A 15,122-nucleotide genomic window follows, 5' to 3' on the forward strand; every position below is an offset into this window, starting at 1 on the left:
TTTTATCTTTCTGGCCATTAACAAACACATATCTCGCTGTCTTGTATCTCTCTGGCCATTAACAAACACTTATCTCACTGTCCTGTATCTCTCTGGCCATTAACAAACACTTATCTCACTGTCCTGTATCTCTCTGGCCATTAACAAACACATCTCTCACTGTCCTGTATCTCTCTGGCCATTAACAAACACTTATCTCACTGTCCTGTATCTCTCTGGCCATTAACAAACACATCTCTCACTGTCCTGTATCTCTCTGGCCATTAACAAACATGTCTCTCACTGTCCTGTATCTCTCTGGCCATTAACAAACACATCTCTCACTGTCCTTGTCACGCCCTGGCCTTAGAGATCCTTTATTCTCTATTTTGGTTAGGTCGGGGTGTGACTAGGGTGGGCATTCTAGTTTCTTTATTTCTAGGTTGGTTTGGTATGGTTCCCAATCAGGCAGCTGTCTATCTCTGTCTCTGATTCAGGATCATATTTAGGTAGCCTTTTCCCACCTGTTTGTTGTGGGATCTTGTTTGTGCATAGTTGTCTTGAGCACTGCATAGCTTCACGTTTGTTTTGTTCTTTATTGTTTATTGCCGATTCACGTAATAAAGATGATGAACCCAAACCACGCTGCATTTTGGTCCGATTCTTACAACAACGTTCGTGACAGTCCTTTATCTCTCTGGCCATTAACAAACATCTATCACTCTCCACTTATCTCTCTAGCCATTAACAAATACATCTCTCACTCTCTTTTTGAAACACTCTCAATGGTTTATATCGCCATTGAAAAGTAGCCCTGAGGGATGAGAGCCAAAACATAAGACACATAATGAAAACATCTGTCTATCCCTCTCTTTCTCTCTCTCACCCCTCTCTCCATCTCCCCACCTTCTCTTCTTCTCTGTATACAACCCCCTCCTCCAAATCTCTCTCTCACCCACACACTGTCTATTTAACTCACACTTAAAAAGGCTTTCTAAAGATAGAATCCTGAAGATAAACAGGAAACACACAGTGTCATGGCAACAGCATGGAACTGACGACAAACACTGTTCAACTCCAGAATGGTTGTGGTGGCAAAATACAGAGAGTTCGACCTCCAGCTGTGTGTATGAGTGTGTGTGAGAGAGTGTGTGTGTGTCTACCTGCATGAATGCATTTGTGTGTGTGTGTGTGTGTGTTTATGTGTGTGTGTGTCTACTTGCATGAATGCATTTGTGTGTGTGTGTGTGTGTGTGTGTGTGTGTGTGTGTGTGTGTGTGTGTGTGTGTGTGTGTGTGTGTGTGTGTGTGTGTGTGTGTGTGTGTGTGTGTGTGTGTGTGTGTGTGTGTGTGTGTGCGTATAGCTGCAGCTCATTAACAGTTAGACTCTAAGAGATGGAGAGAAAATAGTCTCTCCTTCAGTTAAGGTCCCTTGGGGCCCCGTCTTCATCAAAGGGCCTATCTCTGAGATTCTGGGTCTAGGTCCCAAAGGTGAGACAGATGAGAGAGAGAACAGATAGAGGTGACAGAGAGAACAGAGAGATGAGAGAGACAACTGAGAGAGATGACAAAGAACAGTGAGAGAGAGAGAGAGAGAGAGAGAGAGAGAGAGAGAGAGAGAGAGAGAGAGAGAGAGAGAGAGAGAGAGAGACAGAGAGAGAGAGATGAGAACCGCGAGAGATGAAAGAGAAAGAACAGAGAGTGATGAGGTAGAGATTAATGGATCTGGGCCCTACGGCAGATGACCTGCTGGATGAAATACATAGGCCACATTTTTTCTTTCAAATATGTTTCTCAAACCAGAACCCTGAAGGAAGACTATTGAACTAAGTTGAACTGAACCCTGAAGGAAGACTGTTGAACTGAACCCTGAAGGAAGACTGTTGAACTGAACCCTGAAGGAAGACTGTTGAACTGAACCCTGAAGGAAGACTGTTGAACTGCATTGCAGAGGTATTCCCTGAATGTCTCCATCAAACCAGAACCCTGAAGGAAGACTGAGGCAAAACAGACGGCGTTGGCTTAGATTGCTGATAGCATGTAAACTATATTTCGTCTCCAATGTTTATTGGAAACATAAATAAAGTTGCACAATGCACATTTGTCTCTCAAATACATTGTTACAGTTGTTGATTAGCTAGCTTGCTGGCATATTTTTACCATATTTGCATAGACCTCAGTTAAAACCCCTCAAAACAAGACAGCTAGGTGATTCCAACTAGCAATCTTTCAGTTACTGACCTAATGCTCTTGAGCGCTAGGCTATCTGCAGCCACATAGCAGTTTCTTGTCCTTGTTGCTAGCTACCAGGCCATCCAGAATCACAACAACACACAGCATTCTGCCCCTTTGAAGCGCGGACATTGTTTTCATGACGTTGTCTATAGGGAATAGGGTCCTATTTGAGACGCAGTCAGTGACTTGTGACTGAACATGCTAACAGGCTAACAGGCTAACAGGCTAACATGCTAACAGGCTAATATAGTGTGATTATAGGACATGGTAGGCAATGACTCACGATGTTAACTTGTAGTGGACCAGAGCCTGTTCTGAGCAGTCTCCTCCTGCAGCTGCCAGTCCTTCCATCACCAGGACACATTGATGATGACTGGGAGTCTGCTGTAGTGGACAGACACACAGACAGTTCAACTACCACACACACACACACACACACACACACACACACACACACACACACACACACACACACACACACACACACACACACACACACACACACACACACACACACACACACACACACACACACACACACACACACACACACACACACACACACACACACACACACACACACAAGCATTCGTACACCAACATGCACATACTGGCACAGGCAGGCAGGCACGCACACACATGTGCACACACACATGTTGTACCTGTGTGTCCCGGAAAAGGGCCAGAGTGGTAAGGCTGCTGGGGGGGAGAGAGTGACACCTCTGAAGAGACACTCTGAGGGGGGGCTCTAAAGGTGATGCCCCCGGGGGACGAGACATGGCCTGGAACACACTGGACAGTTACGCAAGCACACACCCAACGTCTCTCACATACAGTACATACAGTACATACAGATCCCCCAAACAACACTTCTTTCCTTCTCAGAGTGTAGAACATTTAAACCCAACAGTATATTCTGGTGCATAGGTTCTGAGTGCATGCAGCATAAAACCTTGTGATACAATATGAATTATTCCTACCAGTCAGGTGATACAATATGAATCATTCCTACCAGTCAGGTGATACAATATGAATCATTCCTACCAGTCAGGTGATACATTACAAATCATTCCTACCAGTCAGGTGATACAGTATGAATCATTCCTACCAGTCAGGTGATACAGTATGAATCATTCCTACAAGTGAGGTGATACAATATGAATCATTCCTACCAGTCAGGTGAATGAGTCTCCAGGTGAAAAGTTCATAGGGTGAGTTATTATAATGAAGGAATAATGTATGGACAGAACGTATGGGAGCGGTGATGCAGATAATTGGCCACAGGCAGAGAAATAGTGAACGAGAGAGACAGCAGAGAGCGAGAGGAGAGAGAGAAATCAAGAGAGCAGAGAAAGAGCAGCTCAAGGAAAGGAGGATATATGAAGACAGCCTTGTAGAAATGGGTCAGAGCGTGTAGCATTGTTGTAGAGTAGGAGGGTATAAATACAGGGTTTGTAATCTCCTCCCATCAAAGCATGCAGCACGTTTGTGGTTGATTCATTACTGGTCCTACCAGCTAGGAGGACTACAGCCTATATTTAAATCAGGGTTGGCAGAGACTACTGGTCAGTCTCCACACACACTCCCACTTTCATTCTCTCAGCAGTGGGATAATGTGTGTGTGTTTGTGTGTGTGTGTGTGTGTGTGAGGTCTTACTCTGTGACTCTGCGCGGGGTCTGTCTCCACGGTAACAGAGGGCTCTATGACAGAGCATGGTCTGGCCAGACTGCCCGCCTGTCTCCGACCCGGCGGCAAGAGGTGCATCATGGGACCGGGCCTGCGTCTGTGCCGGCACAGAGAGCCCCCTGTGGCCTGCTGAGTAATGGCAAACGCACAGCCCTCTGGGAAAGGACTGCAGACTCGGAGGTCGACCAGGGCTGAGGCGGGACGGGGGCGAGGGCGGGGGGGCTTGGGAGGGACAGGGGTCTTCACTGGACTAGAATAGGACTGGACTGACCTGGGTCTCCTCAAAACACTGCCTGATAGAGCTCCCTATTCAACCAACCAATCAATTAATGAATCAATAAATCCATCAGTCAATCAATCAATCTGGTTCTAGGTAACAATTCCATCAGACTCCATTCACAACCCTGATTTCTATAGTTGGTTTCCATTTTAGTTTCCTTACAGGAAAATCCACTGTTAGACCAAGCCCAGTATTACTACAACTCACTGTAGTGCAAGTACGGGAGGGCCTGACATGTCCTGACTCGCTGTGAGAGAGACACCGGAGGGCAGATGAGATGAGTAATCTGAACGGTGCGTGGAGAAGGAGGTGTGTGTGAAGCTGCAGTTAGGGTGGGGGCAGTCACACACACACACACACACACACACACACACACACACACACACACACACACACACACACACACACACACACACACACACACACACACACACACACACACACACACACACACACACACACACACACACACACACACACACACACACACACACACACTGTTTTCTGTTGCACATATTTGCTCTACCACGCCTGATTTTACTAATTGATGGCTTTAAATTAGTTGACTGGCTGTGGCTGGAATAGAATACACGTGTGGAATGTCTAAGGGATCCCTGAGGACTGGGTTGGGAACCACTTTCAGAACTAAATTCCCATGGATTTTTTTAGGACAAGATTTGCTGGTGTGTTTCTGTGTGACAGGAAGGGGCAGGAAGGACAGACTACTATGGTCTAACTAACACCTCTGACTCTACTTCCTCCTCCAGCCAACAGATGGGGCAAAAGAATACCCACAACATGCTCTCTGTACATTACCCTCTCTAACAGAGAGAGACCTATAGTCTACTTATTCAATGTTGTACAGTACAAGTAACTGTTATGAGACTTGCATAAAGCATTTAGATGATTTCTGTTTTTAAAAAGCAAAAGAATGATGATGTTTAACAAGGTTAGAAAGGTTAACAATAAGACAAAGTTGTAATGTAATAGTATTGTAATAGCTACATAATGACAGGATCTGATAACGACGTAGAATGAATGAATGATTTGATAGGACTGAATAAAATGAGGTGATGACTTACAATAACACATTTTTTATCATTAACAGGCACAGATTACAAATAACTATTTGAATTCCTTACTGAATTGATTTGCAGTCCCTTACAAAAATGTTTGTGGCAAATTGTGGCAAATTTGCAGCAAACAAAATAGTGTGTCACAAAATACTGCCAGAAGTTTGCAAATGTTTGCCAGTGGAGAATCTGTGGTAAACCTTTGGCAACAATAATATTCATTGCAACTAGTGGCAAACAGTTCGCCAGAGGTTTTTTTCCGTCAAGATTCTATTTGAATCTATGGCAAACCTGTTGCAAAAATATTTATTGCCAGCAGTTGCAAATAGTTTACTGGAAGCCATTTGTGGTGAACACATGACTTCCAAGACCAGTAACCGCAGGAAGGACAGTAAAAAATTGCAATCAAGGGGATTCTAAAAATGTGTTGAAATATGGAAACCAAACTAGCTACCTACTAGTGAGTGAAATGATTAATTAAACATCCTAATAAACTTAAAATTGGTTTAGTTAATTGATGACTAGTTAGCAATGTTATATTTTATGGGATAGAGTGAAACACATTTTGTTGATACCAGTTTCAATCTGTCAGCGTCACTGACTGGCTAGCGCTTAGCTAGCTAACATTAGCTATCATAATATTGCACAATTAATGTGATCGCTAGCTAGCTAACTAATGATTTACCTAAACAATTATATTTTTCGGTGAATACGTTGATGTCTTATTATACCGATATGCATTTCAATCAGCTAGTATCACTGTTCAGTAGCATGTTTGCTAGCACAACAACTAAGGTAGCAACAATATGAGCTGACTTGACATCCAAGCCAGACTTCACGTTTGCAGATGGATACCCTTCCCCTACCTGCTGTGTTGGAAGAGGCTGTATTGGTAGAAGGATAAATCAACACCCTGGGAAGATGTTTGTGGTGTATCATCTTCAATCTTGATGAGGTAAGTAAATGCATGTAGTATTCTCAGAATTGTAGGCCATACATTCATTCTTTGTAACAATTAGAACTTTCATTGCTTTAAACTAGTAGCTAGCTCATCTTCATCATGTGTTCCATCACTATTTCTTGAAGCAATCAGTTACAAGACAAAAAGACAGACTGAGGCCTTCAATTAAACTGAGGACAAAGAAATAGGCATGAACCAGGTCAAGGATGGCTTTGAGATGTAAGTTAACAATAATTCATTTTGGAACATTAATATGAATTGCCATATTAGGCATAACTCAATGTTATGTTTATTTTATTCCACCCAAGCCTTATATACCCGAGTCAAGAAGAAGAGACAACTAGTAGTCTAGATTGAAAATAATAATTAGTTGATAAGTTCGAATCATTTGTGTTGAGGCTTGGCTGAATAAATATTTTGTATACTGTGGCTCTCTATGAACAGTTGGACACATATTAAAAGCTAAGTCCCAGTTTGTGCATGCTACATCGTTTGTATATACAGTGGCTTGCGAAAGTATTCACCCCCTTGGCATTTTTCCTATTTTGTTGCCATACAACCTTGAATTAAAATTGAGGGGGGGTGGGGTTGGGGGGGGGGGGGGGTTGTATCATTTGATTTACACAACATGCCTCCCACTTTGAAGATGCAAAATATTTTTATATTTTGAAACAAACAAGAATTTAAAAAAAGAAAAAAAGAAAACCTGAGTGTGCATAACGATTCACCTCTCCAAAGTCAATACTTTGTAGAGTCACCTTTTGCAGCAATTACAGCTGCAAGTCTCTTAGGGTATATCTTATAACCTTGGCACATCGAGCCACTGGGATTTTTGCCCATTCTTCAAGGCAAGACTGCTCCAGCTCCTTCAAGTTGGATGGGTTCCACTGCTGTACAGCAATCTTTAAGTCATACCACAGATTCTCAATTGGATTGAGGTCTGGGCTTTGACTAGGCCATTCCGAGATATGAAAATGTTTCTCCTTAAACCACTCAAGTGTTGCTTCAGCAGTATGATTTGGGTTATTGTCCTGCTGGAAGGTGAACCTCTGTCTCAGTCTCAAATCTCTGGAAGACTGAAACAGGTTTCCTCAAAGAATTTCCCTGTATTTAGGGTCATCCATCATTCCTTCAATTCTGACCAGTTTCCCAGTCCCTGTTGATGAAAAACATCCCCACAGCATGATGCTGCCACCATCATGCTTTACTGTGGGGATGTTGTTCTCGGGGTGATGACGGTGTTGGGTTTGCGCCAGTCATAGCGTTTTCCTTGATGTCCAAAATGCTAAATTTTATACTCAATTGACCAGAGTACCGTCTTCTTTATATTCTTACAATTTTTTACTAATAGATTTAATGGTGCTCTGTGGGATGTTCAAAGTTTCTGATATTTTTTTATAACCCAATCCTGATCTGTACTTTTCCACAACTTTGTTCCTGACCTGTTTGGAGAGCTCCTTGGTCTTCATGGTGCCGCTTGCTTGGTGGTGCCCCTTGCTTACTGGTATTGCAGACTCTGGGGCCTTTCTAAACAGGTGTATACATACTGAGATCACGTGACAGATCATGTGACACTTAGATTACACACAGGTGGACTTTATTTAAGAAATTATGTGACTTCTGAAGGTAATTGGTTGCACCAGATCTTATTTAGGGGCTTCAGAGCACCACTTTTCCGTTTTGTATTTTCTTGCATTTTTTTAAACAAGTTATTTTTTAAATTTTACTTCAGCAATTTGGACTATTTTGTGTGTGTCCATCACATGAAATCCAAATAAAAATCTATTTAAATTACAGGTTGTAATGCAACAAAAAAGGAAAAACGCCAAGGGGGATGAATACTTTTGCAAGGCACTGTACACTGTATTGCAATAATATACAAGCAGAAACATAATGTTTCCTTGCTGAAAAATATTAGAATGCCCTTTTCAGTGAGAAGCATAGCAACATCAAGGCAGCTTTGTAACAGATGACCCTGTTTTCCAAAGCCAAACCTGCCCATTAGACACTCAATCAATGTCTTAAGATGCCAAAATATAAAGTGTTAAATTGTTTTCAGTATCCTAATGTTGTTCTTGTTTTGTGTTTTCTGATCGTTTCAGTTCATGTTTTCAACAAGCTTTGTTCGAAGGACTTCGACAGGGACACCTCTCCAAAGTTCACTCAAAAAGGCAATAGTTCTGAACTGGGTGTGATTTAGTTTTTGTTGTTTAAATGATTTACATTTTGTTAATTATATTTTAAACCTCCATTGGTTGAATGCTATTGCTCAATTAACACTTGGCTCATGTAAATTCTGTAGTTGCCCCTTTAAACATCCTAAGGTCAATGTCCTCATAGTGTTCACATTTCTCTCTTGGCAGCTACATAAAAATATTAAATACATTTTTTTTGGGGGGGGGGGGGATATCCAGTCTTTGCTCTTTTCTACATTAGCCTGCTGATCATTTCAATTTGGATTGGATGTATTTATATATATTAACACATGGTGTTTAGTATGTTTAGTACTGTATGTTTAGTTTAGTTATCTCTGTGAGAAGCAAGTTCATTTACAGTTATATGTGAGTGGGTTTATGTAGATATAACATTTCAATGTTGTGAACACACAGTCACCAAAAACGGGATCTAATTTGTATATTCATACTGAGTTTTCAGAAAATGTGCAGCAAACAGTAGAATGTCAGCCATATGTTTCCCAGAATTGTTTGCCAGAAGTTTACAATTCGCCGCAACAGTTTGCCACAAAACTAATTTGCATGTGAAAATATGAGCTTGCCACAAATCTACAGCAAATTGGCCAAAGGTTTGCTACAACTGTTTTCCAGAAACCTGTTTTTTTCAATAAGGGGTGTTGAACATAAAACACTTTTCATGTTTATCATCAACATACTCACCTTAAATACTTCCTGGTGGCAGTTTCCTGCTGGCTCCCTAGTGGCTACGGTCTCTTCTTCCCGTAATTTTGATTGGCCGTTTGGAAGGTGTGTCTGATCCGAGACAGGTAGAGCATCCTCGGAATCCAGATAATTTTCTGAGTGTCGCTCTCTTCCCTCTCTTTCTCTGTCTTCCACTGTAGACAGACATTCTAAGTGGTCTCTGTCTCCCACTGTCTCTTTCTGAGTCTCTCTCTCCAGCCTTGAGTGTGGCACATGATTCTCTACTGTGGCTACAGAGGTGTGCCGTGTCTGTCTTTCTGTCTGTTTGACTGGCTGGCTCTCTGTCTGTTTGTCTGTCTGTCTGGCCGTTTCCAATGAGCTCACACACGCCAGGCCGTTAACGCTTGGTGAGTCCGGACATACTCTCCAGGCCTTCAGCACCACTCGAGGAGACCGTCTGCCTATCAGAGGAGTGGGTGAGGCAGGGTCACAAGTAGGGGAGCGAGGGGGATGAGGGGTCAGGGGTGAGGCGGGTGTTGGGGGACACTCTGGATGGTCCTCACTGCGGAGGGTCAGGGACACACTGTGGACGTAGTCCCCCAGACGCTGCCCTGCTCTGGGGGAGTCCAGTGGCGTCCGCTCCACCCCCCCCTCTGGAGGAGAGAAGGAGTGAGAAGACATTCGCCATTTTCTAGCCGTCTCTGCAACGTTGCTGAAGAACTTAATCAGACCCCCAAAATGTCCACCTTTGCTGTCAGAGTGTTTTGTAGCAGCTGGCTGAAAGTCCCGGATGCTCTCGATGTCCACCGAGCCGTAGTCAGAGTCCATGGTCCTGTCCAGTGTGTGTAGCTCTGAGTCAAAACTCCTCTCCGAGTAAGCCGGGTTCCCCTTCCCCAGGACAGAGATCCTCCTCAGGTAACTCCACACGTCAGCTCTCTTAGACCTCCTCCCACCTAGCGGGGCCTTGGGGCCGCCCCTCACACTCTGCTCCTCACACACTTCTGCTGAGGTAGTGTTACAGTTAGAGGAGTGATTGGCCTGCGCCTGAGCCTGGACCTGAGATCTCTTGGTGTAGGGGACTCTCTCTGTGGGCTTAGAGCCGTTCTGGGTAGCAGGGTCCACTAGCGAGGGAAGATGGTGTCTGTCCAGGGTAGCTGTCAGATCCATGTCCTCAAATGAGCAGTCGAACTCGGCGGTATGTCCGGCATACGAGTGCCTCTTGGCGTAGTGGCGGAGTGTGCTCCTACCGGGATGCAGGGCGGGTGAGGGAAGGAAGTCCCGGCAGAACGAGTCGTCCTCCGTCTCTCCATCTCTGAACTTAGTGCTGGACCTAGACATCTTACCCACCCTCCCCTTGAAGACACCCGGAGAGCGGAGCTTCTTGATGGAGCGGACCTTGTCAACGAAGGACAGTTTAGGGATAAAGGCCTCCTCTCCAGGGAGGATCATGGAGTGAGGTCTTCTGTTATCCAGTTCTGAAGCCGCTTTTCGCCGGGTCAAGATCTTCCAGATGCCTCCTGTAGCTCTTGGTCTACGGTTGACATCCGGGTGATCCATCCCAGGGGTCTGAGGGGGTGCCTGGGTCTCTGCTTGTCTATCCCCATCCCCCTGCCACTGTCCCTGGGCTTGGCCTGGACCCTGACCCTCTTCTTGACTCTCTCCCTGTCCCTCTCCCTTCCCAGTCTCCTGGATAGATACAGTGCCGGTCTCATTCTGCACATCCAGAGACACATTGAAGACTTTATTGACGAACCCGTTGGGGTCGCTGCTGTGGGAGGCGGGGCTGTCCGTGTGTTCCATCCTCTCTCATCTCATCCTACTACAGCTAAGTCAGCTATCAGCTACGTCAGCTATCAGCTACGTCAGCTATCAGCTCTGTCAGCTATCAGCTATGTCAGCTATCAGCTACGTCAGCTATCAGCTAAGTCAGCTATCAGCTCTGTCAGCTATCAGCTCTGTCAGCTATCAACTACGTCAGCTATCAGCTACGTCAGCTATCAGCTACGTCAGCTATCAGCTCCAGACCGCACCATCTCTTTCACCCACACACCTGGAGAGAGAAAACACACAGCACAGCAATTTGTCAGCTCTCTTATACTCACACAAACAATTCAATTAAAATCAATGAAAGAACCCTGTATTTATCTCTGAGGGGCAATACGTGCCCTGTTTTGATCTCTGAAGGTCAATAAGAACCATGAATGTATCTTTGAGGGCAATACGTGCCCTGTTTTTATCTCTGAAGGTCAATAAGAACCATGAATGTATCTTCGAGGGACAATACGTGCCCTGTTTTTATCTCTGAAGGTCAATAAGAACCATGAATGTATCTTCGAGGGGCAATACGTGCCCTGTTTTTATCTCTGAAGGTCAATAAGAACCATGAATGTATCTTCGAGGGGCAATACGTGCCCTGTTTTTATCTCTGAAGGTCAATAAGAACCATGAATGTATCTTCGAGGGGCAATTTGAACCCTGTATTTATCTCAGAGGGGCAATAACAAAACTGGTGTTATTGTACAACGTTTGGAGACGTTGCTTGAGTTCAGCCAAATAAACCTTTCATTCATAATATGTCACACAGACTTGACCACACATCAGATTTAGATGCCCCACAAAACAAGATACAGGTACAGGTACAGGTACAGGTACAGATACAGTACAGTTACAGGTACAGTACAGATACATTACAGGTACAGGTACAGTACAGATACAGTACAGGTACAGTACAGATACAGTACAGTTACAGGTACAGTACAGATACAGTACAGGTACAGGTACAGGTACAGTACAGATACAGGTACAGGTACAGGTACAGGTACAGGTACAGTACAGTTACAGGTACAGTACAGATACAGTACAGGTACAGGTACAGGTACAGTACAGTACAGTACAGTACAGTACAGTACAGTACAGTACAGTACAGTACAGTACAGTACAGTACAGTACAGGTACAGGTACAGGTACAGTACAGGTAAATTACAGATATAGTACAGATACAGTATAGTACAGATATAGTACAGGTACAGTACAGGTACAGATACAGTACAGGTACAGATACATTTACATTTACATTTAAGTCATTTAGCAGACGCTCTTATCCAGAGTGACTTACAGATACAGTACAGGTACAGATACAGTACAGGTACAGTACAGGTACAGATACAGTACAGGTACAGATACAGGTACAGATACAGTACAGGTACAGTACAGATACAGTACAGGTACAGATACAGTACAGGTACAGGTACAGTACAGGTACAGATACAGTACAGGTACAGATACAGGTACAGATACCGTACAGGTACAGATACAGTACAGGTACAGTACAGATACAGTACAGGTACAGATACAGATACAGGTACAGATACAGTACAGGTACAGATACAGATACAGTACAGGTACAGATACAGATACAGTACAGGTACAGGTACAGGTACAGGTACAGGTACAGATACAGGTACAGGTACAGATACAGTACAGGTACAGTACAGGTACAGATACAGTACAGGTACAGTACAGGTACAGATACAGTACAGGTACAGTACAGATACAGTACAGATATAGTACAGGTACAGGTCCTTCTGAGTTGGTAGACAGGCGCAGTACAGGGTAGTGGGTTCATCCCCGATACCCATACGTAGAATGTACAGATATGACTGTAAGTCAGGTAAAAGCAGTACAAATGGTACAGTACAGATACAGATACAGGTACAGTACAGGTACAGATACAGTACAGGTACAGATACAGTACAGGTACAGTTACAGATACAGGTACAGATATAGATACAGGTACAGTACAGATACAGTACAGGTACAGTACAGATACAGTACAGATATAGTACAGGTACAGATACAGTACAGGTACAGTACAGGTACAGATACAGTACAGGTACAGATACAGGTACAGGTACAGATACAGTACAGGTACAGATACAGGTACAGATACAGTACAGGTACAGTACAGGTACAGATACAGTACAGGTACAGTACAGATATAGTACAGGTACAGATACAGTACAGGTACAGATACAGTACAGGTACAGTAAACATTTAACATTTAAGTCATTTAGCAGACGCTCTTATCCAGAGCGACTTACAAATTGGTGCATTCACCTTATGACATCCAGTGGAACAGTCACTTTACAATAGTGCATCTAAATCTTAAAGGGGGGGGTGAGAGGGATTACTTATCCTATCCTAGGTATTCCTTAAAGAGGTGGGGTTTCAGGTGTCTCCGGAAGGTGGTGATTGACTCCGCTGTCCTGGCGTCGTGAGGGAGTTTGTTCCACCATTGGGGGGCCAGAGCAGCGAACAGTTTTGACTGGGCTGAGCGGGAGCTGTACTTCCTCAGTGGTAGGGAGGCGAGCAGGCCAGAGGTGGATGAACGCAGTGCCCTTGTTTGGGTGTAGGGCCTGATCAGAGCCTGGAGGTACTGAGGTGCCGTTCCCCTCACAGCTCCGTAGGCAAGCACAATGGTCTTGTAGCGGATGCGAGCTTCAACTGGAAGCCAGTGGAAAGAACGGAGGAGCGGGGTGACGTGAGAGAACTTGGGAAGGTTGAACACCAGACGGGCTGCGGCGTTCTGGATGAGTTGAAGGGGTTTAATGGCACAGGCAGGGAGCCCAGCCAACAGCGAGTTGCAGTAATCCAGACGGGAGATGACAAGTGCCTGGATTAGGACCTGCTGTACAGATACAGTACAGTACAGGTACAGATACAGTACAGGTACAGTACAGGTACAGATACAGTACAGGTACAGATACAGTACAGGTACAGTACAGGTACAGATACAGTACAGGTACAGTACAGATACAGTACAGGTACAGTACAGATATAGTACAGGTACAGATACAGTACAGGTACAGTACAGATACAGTACAGGTACAGTACAGGTACAGATACAGTACAGGTACAGGTACAGATACAGTACAGGTACAGTACAGGTACAGATACAGTACAGGTACAGTACAGATACAGTACAGGTACAGTACAGATATAGTACAGGTACAGATACAGTACAGGTACAATACAGGTACAGATACAGTACAGGTACAGTACAGATACAGTAAAGGTACAGTACAGGTACAGGTACAGGTACAGGTACAGGTACAGGTACAGGTACAGTACAGGTACAGTACAGATACAGTACAGGTACAGTACAGATACAGTACAGGTACAGATACAGTACAGGTACAGTACAGGTACAGATACAGTACAGGTACAGTACAGATACAGTACAGGTACAGTACGGGTACAGATACAGTACAGGTACAGTACAGATACAGTACAGATACAGATACAGTACAGGTACAGTACAGGTACAGTACAGGTACAGATACAGTACAGGTACAGTACAGATACAGTACAGGTACAGTACAGATACAGTACAGGTACAGTACAGATACAGTACAGATACAGATACAGTACAGGTACAGTACAGATACAGTACAGGTACAGTACAGATACAGTACAGGTACAGATACAGTACAGATACAGTACAGGTACAGTACAGATACAGATACAGTACAGGTACAGTACAGGTACAGATACAGTACAGATACAGTACAGGTACAGTACAGGTACAGATACAGGTACAGGTACAGGTACAGGTACAGGTACAGTACAGGTACAGTACAGGTACAGATACAGTACAGGTACAGTACAGGTACAGATACAGTACAGATACAGTACAGGTACAGGTACAGTACAGATACAGTACAGATACAGTACAGGTACAGTACAGATACAGTACAGGTACAGTACAGGTACAGTACAGGTACAGATACAGTACAGGGACAGTACAGGTACAGTACAGGTACAGATACAGTACAGATACAGTACAGGTACAGATACAGTACAGGTACAGTACAGGTACAGTACAAGTACAGATACAGTACAGATACAGTACAGATGCAGTACAGATACAGATACAGTACAGGTACAGTACAGGTACAGATACAGTACAGGTACAGTACAGATACAGATACAGTACAGGTACAGTACAGATACAGTACAGGTACAGTACAGGT

The 15,122-nt window shown here is 44.0% G+C and overlaps 1 protein-coding gene across 6 annotated transcripts in view; it reads right to left on the reverse strand.

Annotated features, from left to right (window-relative positions):
- The window catches only part of LOC123993669 (rho guanine nucleotide exchange factor 9), a 91,993-nt gene that overhangs the window by 74,164 nt on the left and 2,707 nt on the right, over window positions 1-15,122 (reverse strand). For 3 of the 6 annotated variants that reach the window (XM_046296047.1, XM_046296046.1, XM_046296049.1), the window contains exons 1-3: window positions 3,871-4,060; window positions 2,876-2,995; window positions 2,497-2,597 (exon numbers count right to left, since the gene is read on the reverse strand). In XM_046296047.1, coding sequence (XP_046152003.1) covers window positions 2,497-2,597; window positions 2,876-2,995; window positions 3,871-3,928 — 279 coding nt within the window. In that variant the 5' untranslated portion in view covers window positions 3,929-4,060. Of the gene's footprint in view, window positions 1-2,496; window positions 2,598-2,875; window positions 2,996-3,870; window positions 4,207-9,108; window positions 11,141-15,122 lie in introns of those variants that run through there. The other 3 variants (XM_046296043.1, XM_046296044.1, XM_046296045.1) reach the window with 2 other exon arrangements.

The sequence above is a fragment of the Oncorhynchus gorbuscha genome, linkage group LG13 (assembly GCF_021184085.1).
Source record: "Oncorhynchus gorbuscha isolate QuinsamMale2020 ecotype Even-year linkage group LG13, OgorEven_v1.0, whole genome shotgun sequence".
In the NCBI taxonomy this organism is placed as follows: domain Eukaryota; kingdom Metazoa; phylum Chordata; class Actinopteri; order Salmoniformes; family Salmonidae; genus Oncorhynchus; species Oncorhynchus gorbuscha.